The 24,088-nt window shown below is 37.4% G+C and overlaps 1 protein-coding gene across 1 annotated transcript in view; it reads right to left on the reverse strand.

Moving 5' to 3' along the window:
- Positions 1 to 13,514: 13,514 nt before the first annotated feature.
- The window catches only part of LOC145675930 (HAUS augmin-like complex subunit 1), a 39,040-nt gene continuing 28,466 nt past the window's right edge, over positions 13,515 to 24,088 (reverse strand). Inside the window, exon 6 of the mRNA XM_081746739.1 lies at positions 13,515 to 13,804. Coding sequence (XP_081602865.1) covers positions 13,580 to 13,804 — 225 coding nt within the window. The 3' untranslated portion in view covers positions 13,515 to 13,579. The remainder of the gene's footprint in view (positions 13,805 to 24,088) is intronic.

Genomic DNA, 24,088 nt, shown 5'->3' on the forward strand with positions numbered 1-24,088 from the left:
TTGAGCCACCCAACCAATCTCGATCAAATTTTCAACATAGATGACGTTCGAGTCTTGATTTAAAAAAAAAAAATATTTTCACTTCGACGGTAGAATCTAGGGGAGGGGGAAGAGGAGATTAATATATAAAAATAAATGGAACTTCACTCTTGAACCACCCAACGATCTCGATCAAATTTTCAATATACATGACATTCAGGCCTGGGATAATTTTTATCATGCCATGCCCCGCAACATGGGGAAGGGAGAGGGATATATACAAATCACCGAAGATGACCAATATCAAAGAGCGCTTTAGTAATAGTAAAAATGGAACATATTACTATTTTTCTTTAATTTAACCCAGCGAAATCGGGGTGCGTCTTAGATTCGAGGTCGTCTTAAATTCGAGTAATTATCGAGAAATTCTTAATTAAAGATATTATTAACATGTTATTAAAACTACTTTGCTAGCCATAAATATTTTAATAAAGAATATATATATATATATATATATATATATATATATATATATATATATATATATATATATATATATATATATATATATATATGTATATATATATATAGCATGCTGAAAACCTAAAGACCAACGTCAATAATTTTCTATAGCTTTCTTTCTTAATAACGGGAAACTTGTTCATTTCATCACGATAAATCGCGTTTGGTACTAAGATGTCTGTTTCTGCCTATATATATTTTTCACACTTTATTGGAGACAAAATTGTTCTTTTTCCAAGAAAAGAGGATGAGAGAAGAAGCTATACAATAGCATAAATTGAAAACAATAGCTATTACTAATAGTACACTAATACTGAATAAATACATCAGAGGAAACAAAAAGTTATTTCGTTATTATATTGTTTCGGTTCTTATTAACATAAAAACTATACACTTTCTATAATATTTTGTAAAACAAAAAAATAATAAAATGGATGGGATTCGATCTGGTGTCAAAACAGTGTAAGAACTAACAGTCCGCCACTTTACCACTTTGACCACAGAGACTACGTTTTGTTGCGTCTTTTTCTTAACAAGTAAATGCTCATGGCTATAGAGCATGTCACTTCCAAACTTAAGAAAACAGTTTTCCTGTTTGGTTCTATATTCCCGTACATCATCTTGGTTACAGAAGCTAATTTATATTTGGCAGACAATTTAAACCAATAAATGCAATATTTTACTTCACTTTCCAGTTCCTTGATTCAGCTCTCCCCCTACCAATCGTGTTATTCCCTCTGCAATCGTGCTCTGCTACTGCAAAATCCCTCAAAAACAGTATTGCCAGCAGGGTGGATTGATTTAAATCAGTCTGATTTAAATCACGATTTTAATCAAGATTTAAATCACTTGATTTTTTAAATAAAAATCGTTGATTTAAATCAAATTCCGAAATGAATTAATTTAAAGTGAAAGTAAGTAAAACCCCGTTTCTCTTCTGTTATTTCGATTATGGAAGATAATAATCATAATACAATAAGACTCAAATGTATGTAAGCACAGTATGAAAACGAGTATCATGTAGAGAACGATCAGGGAAAATCCCGTTTGAACGGATTACGGGTGAACCCTGCTTTCTTCTCTTTGTAACACAGGGTTTTAAAATTTCTATTCCAACGGGGAAATCACCATGGACATTTAAGATGAAAACTCTTTTGTGTCCACGTCTATTTGTTTGTTTCCAGATAATAGGGGCATATTTAGAGGGGTCCGATCCCCTCTCCGAAAAATAATTAGATTTTAAGATTTTGGGCGAAATTTATGTATTAAATACATAGAAGTTCCTCTGGATCGTAATACGACAAATTTTGGATGCGTTAAAGTATCGAATAATACTTTTGATAAAGTGGATACTTGACCCCATTGCAGAACATGCTGCGATCTGCGATGTGATCGCAGAAAATTTGCCGCGCCTGTGCAGGAAAAATTGTCAGAGGAAATAAAATAGCCAACAGAAAAGTATAAAAACATGCCTGCTATGTATAGATGTCTTAAATGCACGGATAACTCGCATTTGAACTATTTTTCACGTCACATAAAGCATATTTTTAACAATCACAAGTGTTTCTTCTGCTGGAACTGATCATCTTGATTTTTTTTATTTTGGAATTCCTACAGAAAATTTTTTACTTAGAAAAGCTCATCGCATAAAGACAAAGAAAGTTCTGCCATCGGCTAATACATGGGATCAGAAAACGATATTCACGAAGAAATTAAATATCGACTAAAAGCAGGGAATTCGTATTATTATTCAGTTCAAAATCTTTTATCGTCGCGAATTCTGTCAAGGAATTTGAAGCTTTAAAATATATAAAACTATAATTGAAGGGTAAGGGGAAAAAACAAGGAATGTCCATGTGTGTGCTTTATTGAGTGCTTTGTCTTATCTGTTGGTGACTCTTGGTACTATTTGACAGTATAGGTCATGCATGCCTAAATGTCGAAATGTCCATGTAAAACGGAGCAAAATATTTGACTGCCCTATTCTTTATTACGCGGTTTACAATATAAAAACGCCGTTTTCTCGAAAATCCAGTTTTGTGACATTCCTCCTTTTTTTCCCTTACCCTTCAATTATGCCTGTTGTGCTGTATGGTTGTGAAACATGGTCGCTTACGCTGAGGGAAGAACGCAGACTGAAAGTATTTGAGAATAAAATCCTGAAACGAATATTCGGAACCAAAAGGAACGGAAATGAGGAATGGCGAAAACTTCATGATGAGGAGCTGCATAATTTATACCGTTCACCAAACATTGTTAGGGTCATCAAATCCTGGAGGCTTAGGTGGGCAGGACATGTTACGAGAATGGAAGAAAGTAGGAACGATTTCAAAGTTTTAACTGGAAGTCCAATCGGAAAACGACCATTAGGAAGATCTAGGCGCAGATGGAAGGATAATATTAAGATGGATCTCGCAGAAATAAGAATACAAAATAGAAACTGGATTCAGTTGACTAAGGATAGATGTCAGGAGAGCTTTTGCGAACATGGCATTGAACCTCCGTGTTCCATAGGTCATAAAGTGAGTTAATTAATTTTAGGCGAAATTTATGTACTTTGTATGTATTTCGTGCCGCTAGCTAGTTCCAATTGTTTAAAAATATGCCCCTGCCAAACATCAGCAACTTTCGTGAAAAGTGTCATGTTGATATACATTGCTGTACTTTTTCCTTAATGCTTAAGAAACATTGTTTGGGATTGAAATAGCTTAACGATTGGGAATTAATTCAAAATTAAAACTCAATACTTTCACTTAAATGGCATAATTAACATTTAATACTAATCTCTAATGTTTTTTCTTCAGTTCGCGACTTCTATTATACGAAGAAAAAGATTTGATTTAAATAAAAAAAAAATCGATTTAAATCAAAATAAAAAAAACGAAAATGATTTTTTTGAAAAAAATCATGATTTTTTCCACCCTGATTGCCAGTATACACAAAACCGAGCATAATTTTGTTTCTTGCTTATATTATTTTTTATCTTTTTTGGAAATATCTTCTTAGATGGATTGCTTTCTATTATCTCCAGTAATTACAAAAAATTGTGGGTTACAATATACGCTTTTTCTTTTTTTTTGCGCATGAGGGTACAGCTATGTACTGTATAATACTGTATGAGTTTTCCCATTTATTACGTTTTCTTTCCGCCTTTGACTAAAGTTGAGTGATTAGTAAGCAGAGGCGTCATATGAGGCTCAATTCGCCCACCCCTGCGTTTGACATTTGCGTATATTTTAATCCAAAGATGATAATATACCAATCAAAAATGTGAAATGACGCTGCTGTTAGTAAATCTGCATGATGGAAAGCATTCATTGTATAAAAATGTTACCGAAAATATTTAAAAATAATAAAATTATAAGCAAAAAACAAAATTAAGCTCGACTGAGTCTATCTTGGCAATCGTACTGTCGAGGGATTTTTGTAATAGTAAAGGAAACTCAAATTTCCACTAAAGGAGCTGGGTAAGGGAGTAAACTGTTGAGTCAGTTGGTCTAAACCTAGTATCTAGATTGTATGCTAAATGTATATTAACATTTATAATCAAGATTTTAGTACGCAAATATAGAAACAAACAGCAAAAATCCTTCTCTTGAGGCTGGTAGCGACGCGCTACGGCTAGAAAAGTTCCATGTACGGTATAAAGTAGAAAATCTTTTCAGCCGAGTCTACGTGGATAAGTAGAGTGAAAGACTACAAACTCACAAAGGATTTTGACGCCGGATCGAATCCCAACTCCTTTCTTTGCATTTATTTTACAGAAGTAGAATACTTTTAAAACTTTCATATTCATAAGAGCTGAATCAACATAATAGGAAAGTAACTTTTGTAAATTTTCTTTTAGTCTACGTATCTACTCAGAAGCAGAGTACTATCAGCAACAGTTCTTGTATACTTGCTCCTCTCACCTTTCTCCTTCGATCACAGCAGACATCCACTTCGAACTTAGGCAAACAGAGAAAGAAAGGCTCAGACACGTTGCAGTCTCACTACCATGAATGAAATAGAAAAGGTTGTTATCAAAACAACCATAACAAATTATCATAGATGAACTTTTCAGCATGTTAAGGAATATGGCTCATACGCAGAGTCGTTTTGAAGTATGATTAGCGTCATACTAAAGACCTGACTACTGCAGGAAACATATGTTAGTCGAATTCTTTAGTATGGCACTAATCACACATTAGAACGACTCTGAATAAGGCCATTTATATTTTTTCTTGTAATTGCATACTAAACAAGGAATGCGATTATACCCGTAAGTTTGGCTACTGAGTGAAGGATGATTTTTTAAAATAAATAAATTCTATCGGTCATATTCAGAGTCGTTCTGACGCAAGACTAGCGCCATACTACAGTTCGACTTACATGTTTCATGCAGTAGTCAGGCCCTTAGTATGACACTAATCACACGCGAAAATGACTGAATACCGCCCTATAAGTTTAGGGGCGTAAAACACTACGAACACTTAAAAAAAATAGCATGAACCAAAACCTACAATTGTAAAGAGACAGGAGAGTACATACTTATATTAAAAGACTACAGCGAAAGGGTATAAGCAATCTTTCCTTTCTTTTCTAGCACCAGAACATATTAACAATATTTCGTTACATTTCTTGAGTTACGAATTATCAACTTATATGTCGGTGTGTATTCTTCCTTTAAACACATTTTTAAAATTTACGCTTATTCACAATATTTCTAACCAAATCGAAACGAAAAATCCCACGTGCCTCTTTGTGGCCAGGCGCATAGTCCTGGATTCGATTTGCGGTAGGAGTTAATGTATGCTGATTCAGCGTTAAGGTTTAGATATCATATCATATAAAAGAGAAGTGTTAAATGAACAAAACCAAATTAGTAGAGCAACCCAAAAGCATAAAAAGCATAATAGCATTTTAGACATATGGTTGGTACCTTGAACATGGTTGTGGTTGTTTAAGGGTCCAGAAGAAACTAATTTTAAAAGCATAATAAAGCATAATTTTAGAAAATAAAGCATAATTTAAAATATCTTGGAAAATTCTGTTTAACTGCAAGTTTAACATACTGTATTAATATTTTAAAGACCAATATTTACAAAGCAAAATCACTGAGAACATAACAATGCAACAATGAAAAGTTAATTTTTATTTCTGTGAATATTTTGGTGTAATCTTTTGATGTGGTGGAAAAAAGGAAAAGAGGAATAAAACTTTCCGCCAACAATGCATAGTGCACAAGAACTCAACACTATGTTGTTATGTGCACCTCTTGAACTTGAGTACTTTCTGTACTTTTTGGTGGCATCTTTTACTATCCCTCTCTGTATATATGCACCTCTAAGGCGCACACAAGTGATAAACACTGACTCGAGTAAAGCATATCTCTTTATACAGTGCAGTAAGTAGAAACTTCATTAAATATGAAATAAACTGGTTGCATAAAATATTAATAAATAGATCAAGATATTTAGAATATTTAATGTATAGTAAATATTATATACATTATACACAATTAATATAAAACAATGATTGAAATTGACAATAAAGCATAATGTGGGTTGCTCTACAAATTAGTCAAATAAACAGAAACAGTGTTTCGAAAATAAATAATCAAAATCTTGTTGGTACGACTGAAATATCCAACTGACATGCGTCACTTTCGAAGGTGGAAATACTGAAAGCTACAATACCACGTTAGTCAGTAGTCTCAAGCTAAAGCTACACATTTTGTCGTCCTAACCAACGATCTGGTTTCATAACAAAAGAAGTCTAGAGTCTGCGATGTGAAGAAGTAGTGAACTACACGTTGCACCGTCCGGTCATCAGAGAATTTCTTTCCTGACAAGTGATCGAAATACCGAAAGCTGTTGTAATCGATGGGAGAGATATCAGGAGAATACAGTGGGTGAAGAAGGATTTCACATTGCAGATCATGGACAGTCTATCCTGTCCTTTGAGGGCGTGCATTGAAATGCATAAAACAAGCGTGCATTGAAGTTAATCTTAGAAAACTATATCTGTCGACCACCATTGATGGTTACTTCCGGACAGGTTAGCAGTGCATTTAATCGAATTAAACATTGTAATGATCTGTAATGAAGTTTCACTTCAAATAAGGAAGACAGTATACTACCACAATTTTAACAGTAACAACATTTTCTGCAGTTGGAATGATGGTTTTGGAACCATTCTGAACCTTAATCTCGATCCAAAAAGTCCTGGCTTTTCACGATTGTCATAGCAAGTCCATTTTTATCAGAAGTGACGATACAGACAGGATATCTTTCCGGTTATTCCGTACACATAGAGAATTTCACACCTTCACACGCGGTAGTTCGTGTTAGCTGGTGTCAACTAATCTGGCAACCACGAATCCTACTTTTTCATCTTACCTGCTGCATAGATCAAATGACTGTCATAGTGTATACCCATCTTGTCTTCAATGGCTCGAATTTTTATTTTCGAAGGGAAGCAAGAGAGTATGCGGAGAGGCTTGAGCGCACTCATTGTGTGTCTCAGTCACAATATTGGGGAGGCCTTTGACTAGCACATAATCGACAACCAACCATCACACTGTTGGTCGGTGGCCGTGGATCAAAGTTTTCAATGTTGTATCACAAGCACAAAATTTTACATACAGACGACGTATGGTGCGTTCATTCATTACTCCTGACCCAAATCAACTTTTGAGGCTTCTTACGGCTAGATATGTAGAATGTTCCAGGTTGAACTCCTACAGGAAAAGTCCCTCGCAATTATGTGGTCTCTATGGTGTACTTTTGCATGGCCCTAATACAGTGTTTCGCAACTAGTGTGCCCCATCAAGGTGAAAGGTGTGACGAGAAGTTTAACCATTGTCGCAACAAGAATATTTTGTTTGGGGTGGGAAGCATAGTACTTCTGAAGATTGCAAGAACTTTTAAGAAGACCATGTTATATAATATTTGTATTACCTTTTGAGCCCCCTTTCCCGTCCTCACTACTCTCTCTTCAAATACTTTAGTTTTCTCTCATTTCTTCTTTACTTTTGTGGTCTTTCACATGGATTTCCTTCAAGATTAGTCTCGTTCATTGATTATTTTCAAAATCACAAGTTTTGTGTGTTTTAACTCGACACTTACGTATTATTATAGATTAATAAAAATTTATTACATCAGAAAGCTGTTATAAATTATACTGTATATTTGCTATGATCTGTTGCTGGTAGATAACTATCTACAAATCAATTCTAATTATGAAAACTCATAATTTTCTCTTAATTACAGACAATTTACTCGTGCAATTCTGCCGAAAGCGAACATATTCGTAAACGGAACTACTATTCCTCACTTTACTCTTATATTTTATAGAAACACAAATTTACGTGCAATACCATATTATAATTTAATATTGTGACGTGTTAAAAAGTAGTCATGGGTTACTATTTATTCATTTTAAAAGTAAATTTAAAATTTTATAATAAGTCACTGTTTTTACTGGTACTTCTGCTAACAAGAAACACAAACACATTTTTTATATACAACACTCTTTTAACAATTAAAAAACAGCGGTATGTAAACATGACTGAGGTGAAGGAATATAACTGTCTTCCCTTAACTCAAAAATAGAGTTGAGTTCAGCTTGTGTTTAACGTCCCTTTCAGCAGCGTGGCTATATAAGACGGGACCTACTGATTAACGTGGAATCCGAACCACTGAGCTCCCACCGGGAATGGAACGCCGGTCTCCCACGACAAAGGCGCGTACGCTATCCGCTTAACCACGAAGGAGCTCAACTCAAAAATAGAAACCTGCAAATAAGCAGAAGAGAAGGTTATCAACAGTATGGGAAGAGAGGGCTCGTAGACGGTTTCGAGGGACAGCAATAACAATCAAATTAAATTTGTACTAAAATTTGTAAAAACTATACCACGTTATCAAACATCTTTAAGATTGGTGGTAAGTACATATTTATATTCGTTACGTTACAACGCACTAAAAAATAAAATCCATTTCTGTTATATAAAGTCAAAATTTAAAACAATTCAATTAAAGATTGCAAGTGTCTGGGTCTACAATCCACACAATATAAAAAGTGAGACAGGAAAATGTCAGAAGGCGCATCGAATATGTGCCACAGGCCTCGAAATTCAGGAAACAATACACAATAGTTCAACTTTTGTTAATGCCTGCTTACAGAGAGATTGTGGAAATAATCCAAGGTTCAGAACCTGCTAGTACAACTTCAAAATGTCCTCTCTCTGCTGGCACAATCAGTCACGAGATAATTTTCAACTATATAGTTGACAAACAGCTTTTTAACGTTGACAGAAATTAGAACGTCAAAGATGGAAAGACTCAGCACCATTGGAACAAGTGAGACTTGCAATGTTAACGATTCCTTCACGAATCACCTGATGTGTGCAGTTAAGCAGGCACAGGGTTTGTACTTATTTGGTGAGCACGGCATCACTGACTTTACCAGGTTTTCCAGGCCATAATTTACAAATTTTCATTATCTATATACGTATAACGTAAAAAAGCAACTATATTTTTCCCGACAAGGAGGTTCCTCATCTACTATGACATATATGTATGTGTGTAGGTAGAGAAAATAGCTCCGTAAGGCAAAAAGAGAAATGAGTTCTAAAAAATAAAAATCAAACTTAAAATCTCCTAACATTTCCAAAATTCTAGATCAGTGGGAACTCTAAGGTATAAGTATCACATTGAAAATCTCTCTTTGTTTTACGTCCCACGTTATGCCAGTTAGGCTAAAGGAGACGGTGATGATGAGAGATGAATGAAATGGTGGAATGAAGAAAGTGAGAGGAAACGGGAGAACCCGGAAAACCCACGAGCACGGTGTTTGTCCACCACAAAGACTACGCGGTGCGAGCTGGGATCGAACCAGAGACCCCAAGCACCGGAGGTGAACGCTCTAAAGTATAACATTGAGGGTATGCGTACTATAGTCGTAGTAATTAAATCCAAACCGGTTTAAACGTAACAGATATGGTGTATTTTCTACAAATTACTAGTAACTACACACGTTAATTTCTGTATAATAATAATAATAATAATAATAATAATAATAATAATAATAATAATAATAATAATAATAATAATAATAATAATAGGTTGTTTACAATACGCATTTAACACACTAACTACCAAAGGGGTCATTTTGACCCCTCACCGTTATTCATCATTCTTTAATTTGAACATTAATTAAAATATGCAAAACATATTGCACCACTTTTCTTCTCTCTAACCAGTATGATTATATCCTAAATACCATATTTCAATTATCTTTGGTTATCTTTAAAAATGGTGATTTACCTAGAACTACCACGGGGGTCATTTTGACACATACTAGTTTATTTCGAAAATGAAAATGTAATCTTCGAGTTTTACGTCCTACGTTTATGCCGACGAGGCTAAACGAGACGGTGATGATGAGAAATGAATGGAATGGTGCAATGATCAAAGTGTGAGGAAACGGGTGAACCTCAAGAAAACCCACGCAGGCGGTGTTTGTCCACCACAAAGTCCACTTCCTATTTATTTTACCCTGAATGAAAAATGCCTTTTTTGATTCTTGTATACACTTTTTATCAAGGTGTATTATTGGTGCCCCCGAAACAATTGTGAACAACCGTTGATTTGCAGTGGTTGTTTAGAAGAACCTGTTTCCCTGTTTGTGAATGATGGAGTCTCCAGGTAGTAAACGACATGCAGCAGCAGAGTTTCTAGGACAGGATATTGAAGAAAGTGCTTCTGGTGATGAGGACAGTAACAGCTGTATTGAAAAGGAACATCCTACAGACCTTGAAAAATAAGGTTTTTCCAGTAGTTATGACAAAGAAGTCAAATATACTCATTCTGATTCTAGTAATAATGATTCAAGTGAAGAATCTGAACAAGGGTGTTCTACTGAAATTACCGGTAGGCCTAGTGAACTCCGGATCAGACTGTGTAGACGAGGGTGGATGTAAACAACAAGACATGCGGAAGATTACAAAAACATAATATTTTTCGTATCAAACTAGAACCCACATCACTCGTTACGCGTAAAATGGATGATGCTTGTGCAAGTGCATTCAGACTGATTGTAACCAATACTCTACTGCGAAATATAAAGAAGTGTACAGAAATTGAAGCCCGTTGGGTTTTCGATGATCCTAAATGGTCAATTTCTCTCGATGAGTTTGATGCAATTATTGTCTTTTTGTATTTCCGTTGAGCAATGAGGATGAAGAGCGTTAAGTGTAAAGTGTCTCTGGTCTGGAAATCTGGAGCTGCAGCTTCTTTCGGAATGTCATACCCAGAAACAGGTTTGAAGAAATAATGATTTATAAGATTTATCTCAAATCTAAGAGGAGCGAAAGACGTAAATCTAGTAGGTTTTGCTTATTTTCTTATATTTGGTATCAGTTGATTGAAAATTCCCGAGTATACTACAATCCTCATACTTATTGCACTATTGGTGAGCGGTTCTTTCCAATGAAATCTCGCAGTCCATTTATTCAGTTCATGGGTAGTAAGCCGGATAAATATGGCGACACATTTTGGATGCTTGTTGAAATGAAGAACAAATATATAGTAAATAGTTTTCCATATCTAGGAAAAAATTAATAGAGACCAACGAACATCCCTCTTACTGAATACGTAGTTTTACATTTTTTGAAACTCGGGATTGCATGTAACTTGAGATAACATTTTTACGTCTCCACATTTTGCAAGGGAACTAAACATTAACGAAACAATTTGCTTGGTACTATACGAAGCAACAGAAAAAAGTTCCAGCTTCCGTATGTTTCCATAATAAAGATTTGTATACCATAGACTACTCAAAACTGTGGACGATATCACACTCACCACATATCAATGCAAGAAAAGCAAAAGAGTACTAATATTGAGCACCTTTCACACTAACGTACATGTAATGAGTGGTCAGGAAAATAAGAAAACAAAGTTTTTTTTTTTTTTTTTTTTACAATCAGCAGAAAATTGGTGCAGACATTGTAGGCCAGATGGATAGTAAATATTCCGTGAAGGCTGTTAGAAGAAAATGACCGGTATAGCTCTGCTCTTTTATAACTTACTTGGTTTGGCCGCCGTAAACTCTCATATCTTATACAAGTGTATTATAAATAGGCATATTAGTAAACAGAAAATTGGAGAAGTTCTGTCTTTTCAAGTTGGCAAAGGAACATTCTCAGAAAGAGAGACAGAAGCGTGTTTCGAAAGATTTGCTGGCAGCATCAACAACTTCTACCGGAAAAGGAAGTGCCAAATCGGGACAAGTAGCGGAATCAGCGGATTGAAATTTATACCTACATGCTTCAATATAATATTAATATCAAAATTATGATTTACTCTTGAAACTTGTACTCGTTTATATGCTTACATCTTATATTTTTAAATATATGCGTAACCTATTGGTATAATAAATGTTTCTGAGTTTATCTTTAAGATTTCAAGTGTACATTAATTCACATATTGTCCAACATTTTCGGCGTGAAAGACCATGCTTTGATTCCTGGTTAAAACTAGAGTGGATTCTAAAGCATATTAATTTTTATATCAAGTCACATCAAGTCTTGGTTGACAAAGGAACGTTAAATTTCAACTTAAAAAACCTCTAAAACACAAGGGGTCAAAATGACCCCTTTGGTAGTTCTTGTATAATTAATTTCCTGGTAGTTCTAGTGTTAAAAATTTTGTCGTATAATACGTTTTTTACGGGAGCAACGTTTTAAGAGATGAATAATTTATACTGTGCCGGGAGTAGAAAAAGACTGTGGAACATCTAGTTAACAAAACCGTGCCGATAGATACATAGAATAAAGGAATTTCTTATTATGTTTTTCAATTCTTATAAATATGAAACTTTTAAAAGTATTCCGCTACTCTAAAACAGGGTGTCTACTAAAATTCCAAAATGAAATTTCGTAACTTTTACGTGACCTTTTCTTTACCGAATCATAAAATTTCCTAACATTTTCAATAGCGAATTCGGGTGCGAATTAGGCCGAATTTTCATCCATGCGATAGAAACGTACTTTGCTAGAGATTTGGTAGCGTCTAAAGCCGACCACAGACATTTTTGGTGGTGAATTTTGACGTTTTATAGAACAAAATTTTCCAATCTGTACTTACATTTGCAGTTAAATAAAAATCGTGACCCAAACGCTAAATTTTGTGACTTTTCGTGACAGTTTTCTGATTTCGTGACTTTTTCGTGACTTTCGTGACCAATAGACACCTTGTAAAATAAATGCAAAAATAAATAAATAAATAAATAAAGTATAAAAAAAGAAAACGGAATGGGATTCGATCCGATGTCGAAAGGTTTAGCGAGTTTGTAGTTATTCACTCTACTCTCTTATCCAGGAAGAATCGGTTGAAAGGGCTTCCTACTTTATGCCATACATTGAGATTTTCTAGCCGTGGCGCGTCGCTTTGAGCCTCAAGAGAAGGTTTTTGTTTTCTGTTTCTTTCCATATTTGCGTATGAAATCTTGACCAGAGAAGCCAATATATATACTTAGCAGACAATCTGGACACTAGGCTTAAACCAATAGATTTAACAGTTTACTCCTTTCCGTTCTTTACCCAGCTCCTTTGGTGGGAATTTGTGAATTTCCCTTTACTACTATTAAAGTCTATGGAAAGCATGATCGTCAGGATAGACTTAATCGAGCTTAATTTTGTTTTTATCTTATAATTTTATTAGTTTTTAATATTTTTTGGGAAACAATTCATACAAGAAATGCTTTCTATCATTTCCACTTAATAATTACCCAATTTAATTAAAGGCCGAAGGAAATATATAAGGCATGCGAAAAATCGTGGAACTACAGTATACGCACAAGATTTAATGAGCATAGATGTATATTTGTGATTCTTAATACTTTGCATCCCAATATATTTGTGATTCTTAATACTTATAACCAAAGTTTCAAGTCAATTTTTGCATCCCAAGTGTACTATCCTTGTTTAGGACTAGGATATCTAATATATTTTCATATTGGAGTAAGAATTATGATAAAGTATAGTTTATTTTTCAGTAAAAACATATATGTACAAGCCATAACAAATGTCTTATCATTGGTGAAATACACTAACATACTCTTCTTGAAGTGCTCTCAGTTCCTCTCTTAGCTCATTTACTTGTTGCTGCGCCAAATCCATATCTGGAGGAAGACCCATGTACTTTTCAAGTCTTTTCTTTAACATAATAACTTCACCATTTGATAAGGCTAATTTCTCATGAAGGTCGACTACCATCTGATGATTAATACGGCTATCTATGTTAGAATCCAAAGAATTCTGTAAGAAAATAAATAATGCTCAGATACAAACGAAGGCCAGCAAACATAAATATGACATAATAAATGACTACTTATTAAAAAGTAATTGGTATATATATATATATATATATATATATATATATATATATATATATATATATATATATATATTGACATAGCTCGGGAAGCTCCCTGTGAAATCAGTACTTCGTGGCCTGCCAAATGTTGCGATCATTGCAGCCACTGCCAGTTCTATGTTATTGCCTAACTCCTTGCGAAATGTGTGAACTAATTAACCTAAATGTTGGAGGCAACTGAATCCAGTTTCTACTTTGTGTTCTTTTAGTCTGCCTTCTTTCAAAACTACCATGCTTTCCACCCATACACCACAACAGTCATAATTATAGTTTTATATATTTTAACCTCAAATTCTTCGACAGAATTAGCAAAGAAAGAAAAAAAAGTTTGGACTGAATAGTGACTCGAATTCCCTGTTTTCAATCGACATGTCATTTCTTCGTGAATATGATTTTAGTCTGTTAATGTTGATTCTAGATATCTGAAACTGTCTACCTTGTCAAAGTATTACTTGGCATTTTAACGTAGCCATAATATGCAGCATTACGATCACGGCATGTTTTCTTTGCATTTACTTCTAAACCCATGTCCTGCATGCATTTAATAAAACCACTGCATTTCTTTGTATTGTCCTCATATCATTTCCTATCAGACTGACATCAAGAGTGTAAGCCATAACCTAGTGAGTGCCATTCAGCTCTAGGCCCTGGTTGCTTTCTTTAATTTTCTTTTTGCGTATTCCAGAACAAAACTGAATAATAATGGTTACAACACATGTACTTGTTTCAGGCCATTTTCGACGTAAAAGCTCATGGACAAGTATTTTCCTACTCGGACTTTACTTTGGGTTTCATTTAAATGTATCTTCATTCATATAACTTTTTGGTAACATATTTGGTAATAATGTTGTACAATGCTTCCCTCCTAATTGAGTCGTAGGTCATTGAAGTACCGGAGCCTTTTCGAGTATCAATTATTCTGTTGGACAGTCAGGCTGAAGTTGAATATAGGACAAGTTTTACATTTGGATTTTATTTTATTTTTCGGTAAGTTTGTGGTTGTTTTAAGTCAGTTCTCGTAATAAAGAATTAGGAAAAGAGAGATTTCATACACAATATCAGGTAAGGAAAGCATATTCGGTTTTAGGTGGGAAGGAGTAACTAAGCTTCACGTTCTTCTGTAAGGAATAGAACAAATTCGAAATAAAGGATTCTAAAGGTGGATAAAGTGGGGAAATACTTGCTGTTAGAGAGTGATAACTAGAGCCAGGATTTCCATGCACAAAAATTTCAAAAATATGCATTAAAAATGTAACATATGGACTAAAATATACGCTCAGAAAATAACATTTCAATTTCTTACAAAAATATCTGACCTTAACCCGTAGATACACTTCTGAAAAAATCACCATTTTTACACTTCCAGGGTCATTTTGACCCACATATATTTAACCAGGAAACAGACTGGAAGCATCTATTTTTTACGTTTGTTTTTTTGTAGTAGTGCTTTGAAGTGTAGTAGTTTTGCGATTGATTAGTGTTTTTGCATGCCACTAATCAGTCGCAATGGTCAGGTTGGTTTAAGGTAGCTCGCACACAATCAGGGGTTTAAAGTTTGAGTTTCAGTCGTACAAAGTGGTTCGAATTGCACGTGAAGCTAGATGTCTTATAAATTATTACATGAAATTGTACAAAGTTAATCGAGTAAATATTGCATGAAATATAATGCAAACAACGTTTAGTTTACCTTTCTGAGAAAAATTACAATGTTTTTATATATTATACTAGTCAGAATTTTATTGCTTTGAATTTAAACATAATTTTTTATGACAATTGTACTGGCTAATGCGGTCCAAATCTCAACTAGAAATATGTACTAAATCTGTTCCTTCTTTCAATACTCTTGTACTATGTTCCTTGTACTTACTTCAAAATGTTCCTTGTACTTTCTTTGATACAACGTTACACATAGTCTTCGCATAAGGAAATGGTATGTGATGAGCAAATATGCTTGTGACAACGATAGCAACATGTTGAAGTTTTTCTGTCCTTAGAATATGGGCAAACGGAACATATATTTCTCTTTGGCTCTCCAACAGTCGTTCGTTGTTGTTTTTGACACATGTTGATTCCACACCTTATCGAAGCATTTGCTACAGTTCTTCCCAAATTCGGAATACAAGCTCGCCTTTCCATAAGAGGTTTCATCATTTCCTCTGCAAGTTCCTTCAGAATGAGTCTGCGACGATCCCTGAGATTCGGTTTGAAATCTTGACATGTAGATGTGTACAAAATGTAAGCATTTACAGTGCCTACATCCAACATGTTGAAAAATAATGCCAATGACCAACGTTTTGTTTGCCTTTTGGCTGTGTACGTTCTAACTAGCTCGTCCAGTAAGTCAACACCACCTTCTGTATCATTATAAAATGTAATTATTTCAGGTTTTCTCTTATTGCTTTTCTGATCAATACTAGCGTCGTGATGCATTGAAGAAAGAAGAACACTTTTATTCTTCTTTGGAACAAAGTTCACCATTGTCACTTCAGCGAGAAACACAAATGTAGACGAATGTTTAGCACGAGACTTGTCAGCAATCATAGTGGGAGGAACTTCCCTTCTGTGTTTACGTATCGTTCCAACTAGTGTAATATTTTTATCCAACAATTGTTTAGCGAGAGGTAAGCTTGTAAAATAATTATCGGTGGTTATATTTCGACCAGGATGCCATTCAAAATAGCACTTAATTCCATGACAATATTTGCGGACAGATTAGTGTTTGTAGCCCCCCGGTGCCTTACCAGTTTACACTATGCCCTTGTACGCATAACCAGATTTCGAGTCACAAATCCAAAATACTTTTATCCCATATTTCTTTGGTTTTTCCGGCATATATTGAATAAAACCGCACCTACCTTTGTAAGGTACTAACTGTTCATCGATGGTAAGAAATGAGCTCGTCACCATAACTTTTGTACAGTTCTGTACAAATATATTCCATACATAACTATTAGGTGCAAGGCGATCAATCTTACTTCTCACAGCCCTTGTACGTTTGTCAGCAAATCGAATCATACGGAGAATGTTCAGGTACGGCTTATACCCATAGTGGCTGTAAAACTGGGATTTGATTGAGAATCTAAAAATAGTTCTCTCACAGGTATGTCCCAACTCTTTTGAACACCAGTAAGTAATAGTACACCTAAGAAAACGGTCAGTTCGATGGTATCTACTACTTTCCAGGCAATGCGCTTTCTTTGTGCAACCCGTTTACCTTCCAAATTAGCACAAAGCGAATTTCTTCCAGAAGGTTAAGGCTAAGAAATAGTGAAGTGCACTTTTCGGTGTAGTCACAGTAACATGGTTATCAGGACCGGGATTGTTTCTTACAACATTATAGGGACGAGTCTTTGAACATTTAGGGGGACACTTGCTCCAAACAGTACCGTCCTTAGAAATATAGGGCCTTATGCAGAGTCATTCTGACGCATGATTAGTTTCATACTAAAGCGTTCAACTAACATATGTTCCCTGCAGTAGTCAGGCCTTTAGTATGACGCTAATCGTATGTCAAAACGACTCTGCATAAGGCGGATAATGTCTATCCGGTTGAGATGTTTTACGGTTTACAAGGCGAGTGGCAAGCGGAATGTCTTCTTCGCTATCACTTCCATTATGATATTCATCACTCGAGTCTGGCGTGAAAGATTCCGAAAGAGACATTGTCATAGTTTCAAGTTCAGATTCGTCATCTTCACTTTCTTCTACAAGCAGCTCATCCAATATTTCTTCTTCTGTCAAAGCACTCATTATGGATTTATGTATGAAATTCGACCAATGAACCACAAGAAACTGTACATCTGAAACAAATATGGAAGCTCAGTGTAACAAACGTTATTATTTTCTTCTTCTTCTTCTTTCTTCTTAGTTTCTTTTGCTTTTATAAACATTTAATTGCTCATTTTCACTTCACTGCAACAATGATAAACAATTTTCATTTATCAATGACATTTTTGTTTCCCATAGTAAGGAGAAAGATTTCAAAAAGTGTAAGGGTCAATCTGACCCACAAAGTGTAAAAAAGGGGTGTTTGTTAAATATCACGTAACAGAGAAACATTTCTACACAAAAATATTATTTCATACCAGCAATTATAAGCACAAATAATGATATGAGAACTCATAAAAGGACAACTGTAGAAAAGGTGTATAAGGCACTGAGAAAATTAATTGAAATACTCGCAGGGTCAATTTGACCCTGGAAGTGTATCTAAGGGTTAATGACCTCTATTGAAATCGTAAGTGAATTTAAATAGGATTGTGAGGAACAAACTCAACGTCTTTTTTTTTTTCAAAAGAAAAAAAAATACATCTGCGTATACAAAGTGATTCAGTTCACTTTAATATAACTTACTTCCTTGTGATATATTCTAAAATATGCTAGTATGCAGCAATAAAATTCGGAAATATGCAGTATCCTGCAAAGTTTACGAAATATGGATGCACATCGACATTCACTCAAAACATGCACTTATATGCGCTATCATATGCGTCTGAAACGAATACTTACAAGTCCGTCGGAATGAAAAAAAAATACTTTCCATACGTTTCTGAATGTTACTATAAACATGCATTTTACTAGAAACATGCATTTTGCATATAAATTTGCTGTCGGCTGTAGTGATAGCGAGAGAATCTGAGGTAACTGAAAGGCGATGTGATGGAGTGGGATTTCTTGAAGTGGATATATTAGGTGATGGAAGGTTTGATAAGTGCGTTAGCCTCGACATGTCCGTTCTCAAGTTTGATGTTCATAGGTCGGAAAGTGACGGTATGGTTATGAAAGAACCAGGTGAATTTGACTGATTCATTGTTTTTAGGAATCAGAGGAATAGTTTCATTACTGGTTGGCCGTGGGTTTATATTATTAAAATGTGTAAGAATTGACCCCAAAAGAAATGGAGAACATGTTAGTCCCATGAATAGGTTGGTGCATGATGGGACATGCAAATGCTCATGGTAATGCCTTAACTTGAAGATAGTGGTTATTTTCAGATATTAAAAGGTTGATTGGTAGAAGAATGTGAGCTGGCTAGATTAAGAGTTGTACGCTAGGCTTTTAGGTTCAAGATGTGTACTTAGGAATTCTTCAAGTGTTCTAAGGCCATAGGCGAGTGGAGTATTAATGTATAATGAAGTGACATCTATGGAGAGTGCGATGAAGGTAAAGGTTCGGTAATGGAGCGAATAACGGATATGAAATCTTTAACGTACGGTGAGAAAACCAGAACGTCGGTAATAATCAAGGAAAACGGATTGATTGATTGAAGGGTTTGGGTGGGCGCGCCGACATCGAGGTCTTTTGCACCCTTCTGTGACAGTAAAAAATGGAAGTACCCCAGAACAAAGGCATAGTATCGCAAAAATAATAAATTAAAAGCGAAGTCTGTAGCACGTAAAAGGTGTCAGGTCATTTACGAATTAAAATGCCATAGCGTTTAAGAAATGTGCAAACTCGATACACAAACACAAGGACTGGTTAGTACACAATGACATGTTAATCCTCTTTGCCGGGGCAGCTCGGCAATAGGTGAACACACGTGGGGCAGCCCAGAATAAGTAATGAATATGACAGTGCAGTAAAGAAGATAAAAGCAAGGAAATGCTATGATAAGCATAAAACCATCATGAAAACACAGAGAAACAGTACATAAAATCAGAAATAAATTAATTAAAAGAAACGTGAGAAATGCACTCACAAATCAGTCAGGACGTACGAAGCTGCAAGTAGGTGAAAACTTTTTGGATAATCTGGACATCGTCTCCAAGCAATGTAGACATATCAGCTGGTAAGCCAAGGCGGGCTCGCTCAGGAGCAAGAAAATGAAATGAAAGTTTTACGTCCCATGGTTATGCCGGTTAGGCTAAAGGAGACGGTGATGAGAGATGAGTAAAATGAAGAAAGTGGGAGGAAACGGGAGAACCCCGAGAAAACCCACGAGCACGAAGTTTGTCCACCACAGCTCAGGAGCAAGAGGAAGACATTCCACAAGAAGGTGGCGGATGGTCAGTAATGCACTAGAATGGGTGTAGGAAGGCGGGTTCTGCCTATGTAACAGGTAGCCATGGGTCAGATGGCTGTGCCCAATATGCAAGCGTGCCAATCGTCGTTCTTCCAGTCTTGAAGGATGAGAACTCGTGGTCCAATCACCAAGTCGCGGCTTGACAGCGTGCAATTTATTCTGAAAGTGCTCATCCCAGTTTGTCTGCCAGCGCTGAAGAAGACAGTCGATTATAGGACGAATATCGGATCTGGGGAGCGGTGACTGATAGTCAAGTCCTATAAGGGCAGCTTCTTTGACAACACGGTCAGCACGCTCGTTCCCTGGAATACCAGCATGGCCAGGCCCCAACAAAATTGGGCGTCGCAACCTGCAAGACGTAAGGAATGGCAGGAGAGTAGAATTTGCTGAACTATAGGGTACACAGTTGACACATCAGTGAGATTACATAAAGCATTGCTGGAGTCAGAGCACAGGAGAACATGTCGAAGATGGCGTCGATGAATATAATGCAGAGTCTCCAAAAGAGAACTAATTCAGCAGTTAAGACAGTGGAAGTAGGATGGAGCTTGAAGCCAGCGCTATGATCATCCGTGACGAAGGCACAGCCAACAGCATCTTCATGCTTCGAACCATCTGTGTAGAAGACAGCGTAGGTGCGATACGCATCCAGAAAAGAGAAGAACTCCTGACAAAATTCTTGATTTTTGGTAACAGACTTCTTAAATTGCATTAGATGAAAGCTGACAACTGGTGGTAGAACAGTCCACGGAAGAATGGGCAGGAAGCCCAATGGACAGATGGCAGGGGCATCCAGTCCAAGAGTAGCCACAAGGTCTATAGTACGAATGCTAAAAGGCCGAGTAGCAGTAGGTCGTGCTTGATATCTGTCATAGCGAGCACCAGCCTCAAGGGCGAAGGCCGAAGTATGGTCAGGTAGGGAACGGATATGAATGTAATAGCGCAGGAGCAGGCAGTCCCGACGGTGTGAAAGAGATGGTTCAGGAGCCTCGACATAGAGACTAGGAATAGGACTGTTCGGAAAGCTCCAAGCGCCAAACGAAGGCCAAGATGATGAACAGAATCCAGATGACGTAGGATGGAAGGTGTAGCAGAACCATATGCAACACAGCCATAATCCGATTGGGAGCGGATGAGGCTACGATATAGAAGCAGCATCACCACACGGTCAGAACCCCACGAAAGATGAGACAACAAACGTAGTAAGTTCATGCAGCGGAGACAGCGGTACTTCAGGTCTCGAACATGAACAGCCCAGGTAAACCTTCTGTTAAATTCCAAGCCCAGAAAACGAACATGATCTACATAGGACAGTCGAGAGCACCCAAGGAACAGCTCAGGATCATAGGCACATTGACGAAGGCGACAAAAATGTACACAGCGTGTTTTGATGAGAGAAAAGTTGAAACCAGTAGTAGAAGACCATCGGCGAAGGCGGTTGAGCGCTAACTGCAACTGTCGAGTAATTGTACGGAAATCACGTGAGTGACAGTAGATAATAAAATCATCCACATACAGCAGTCCATGAACAGAAGGGGAGAGCTGCGACATCACACTGTTCACTGCTACAGCAAACAATGCGACGCTTAACACACCGCCCTGCGGAATGCCATTCTCCTGTGAAACGGAGCAGAAAGAGTAGCTCCAAGCTTGACTCTAAAAGAACGTTGTTGGAGAAAGTTCTGGATGAAAAAAGCCAAGTGATCACGTAAGCACCAGATGGAGTTGCCGTAAAATGCCATAACGCAAAGCCGTGTCGTAGGCCTTTTCAAGGTCAAAGAAGATTGCTATCAGATGTTCTTGATGGCGAAAGGCATCCTGAATAGCACTTTCAAGATGCGTCAGATGATCAGTAGTCGAACGGAAGCGGCGAAAGCCAGACTGAAGATTGGAAATGAGTCCATGGTGTTCAAGAAACCAGATTAAGCGGGTATTGATCATGTTCTCCAAAAGTTTACATAGACAGCTAGTCAAGGCGATCGGGCGGTAGCCTCCACTGGACGTGGCAAGTTTGGCAGGCTTCAAAATAGGAATAATGTATGCTTCACGCCAGGCAGCAGGGAAGGAGTCTTCAAGGCAGATACGATTATACAGGTCAAGATGATGTTGCTTGCCATCGTCAGGAAGATGCCGGGGCATAGCATAACAAATGCCATCAGGGCCAGGTGACGTATCCTTCGTAGAATCCAAAACAGCAGCAAGTTCAGTAGCAGTAAAAGGCAGATTATAAGGTTCAACGGTCCGAGAGCGGAACTGAAGTGGCGTACGTTCGGTGCGTTGTTTCTGAGGGAGAAATTCAGCTGAGTAGTGAGTAGAACTGGAGACATCCGCAAAATGACGTCCTAATTCAGCAGCAATTCTATCCTGATCAGTGACCATTACACCATCGGTGACAAGGGCTGGAACCGCAACGGAGGAAACATGGCCCTGGAGACGACGAATCTACGACCAGGCCGCTATCATGGAACTGCCAGCAGTAAGAGAAGAAACGTAAGTGCGCCCGCTATGACGTTTAGCTTGCTTAATCAGATAGCGAGCTCGAGCACGAAGACGAAATTGAGCCAAATTATCAGCTGTAGGACCACGATGAAAACTACGGAGTGCTCCACGTCGGACCCGAATAGCATCACAAATCTCAGACCACCAGGGAACGGTGCGTTTACATTGGGAACCAGCATAGATAGGAATAGAGTCATGAGCAGCTGCCAAGAGACTCTGCTGAAAGGCCTCACAATGATGATCAACAGTAAAATGGGGTTCCAGTGAACTGAAAAGTTGTAGAGAAAGGACCCCAGTCAGCTTTACGTAGATTATAGGCAGTAAAAGGAGCGGAAGTCCATTGACAATAATAGGAAAGTGGTTACGGCCACAGAGATTGTCATGCACGCGCCAAGTGAGGTGGGCACCAAGGTGAGGACTACAAATGGAGAGGTCCAAATGAGAGTAGGTACCAGTAGCAGTAGTAAAATGTGTAGGACTGCCATCATTTAGGAGCAATAAGTTATTGTTGTCAAGAAAAGTGGCAATCTCTTTATCTCGAGGCTCATTACGAGGAGAGCCCCACAGTGTAGGAGTTAAAGTCATCCCTAAACACAAAAGTGATGGAAGCTGTCGGGCAATCAGATCAAGATCGGCAGCAGTACAGACGGCATAGTGTGTAAGGTAGACACAACAAAAACTAACAGTTTGCTTTAAGAAGATACAAACAGCTATAAGCTGGAAAGCACTGTTCACATGTAAGAGAGCAGAGTGGTAGGCATCAGAGACACCGATTGCCACACCACCTGCTGCACGACCTGCAGTAAGCTGATCATGACGATATAAAGTGTAACCAGAGAGAACTGAGTTGCTAGTAGAGATAAAATGCGTTTCCTGAAGACAGAATATGGTAGGATGAAACAATGTCAATAACTGCTTAATTTCCTAGTAGTGAGTGGAATAGCCATTCAAATTCCATTGAAGAAGAGACATATTCAACAAGCGTCGAGAACAAGAAGCGAGGTACTGCGCTTCCCTTTTTGACGGCCTTCCATAAGGGTAAAATTATCGAGCTCCTCCTCCACCATATCATCCATAAGAGAGTCATCATCACTAGATGGACTGCGTGATGTATGCTCCTGTTTCTTCGCCCCAGGTGGGCTAGAAGACTGGGTGCGTGAAGATTTCTTCGGTGGCTTGGCAGAAGTAGCTGTGGAGGAGATGGAGGCAGCCTTGGAAGCCTGAGCCTGGAGTTGTTTTTTCAGTTCCTTCTTAGTGAGTGATTTGGTAGGAGGCTGGCTGTTGGACTGCTTCATAAACTGGGCTATGGATTGAGTAGGGGCAGTCGAAGTGGAGCCAGAAGCCAGAGCGGCGGCAGGCTGAGAAGCAGGAATGGGCTTAACGATTCATGGAGACGAAGGATCATTCGATGTCGGCGTAGGCTGGAAGCCGAAGATGACCTGTGCTTCTTGCGGGATAGTCCTGACTTCACAAAGGAAGCGGTGGCACAGGACGCCTTGGAAGAGACGGGCACACTGGAAACCGCAAGATCAGTCTGTGTACATGAATCGACAGTCTGAGTACTTTGTGATCTATTTGTCTTCAGAAGGGAAGAGAAACTAGTGCCAAAGGTAATCGTCAGGTGTAGCCTTTGTTTAGCCTCAGC

This window comes from Thermobia domestica, chromosome 2 (assembly GCF_964235325.1).
Source record: "Thermobia domestica chromosome 2, izTheDome1.hap1.1, whole genome shotgun sequence".
NCBI classification, from domain to species: domain Eukaryota; kingdom Metazoa; phylum Arthropoda; class Insecta; order Zygentoma; family Lepismatidae; genus Thermobia; species Thermobia domestica.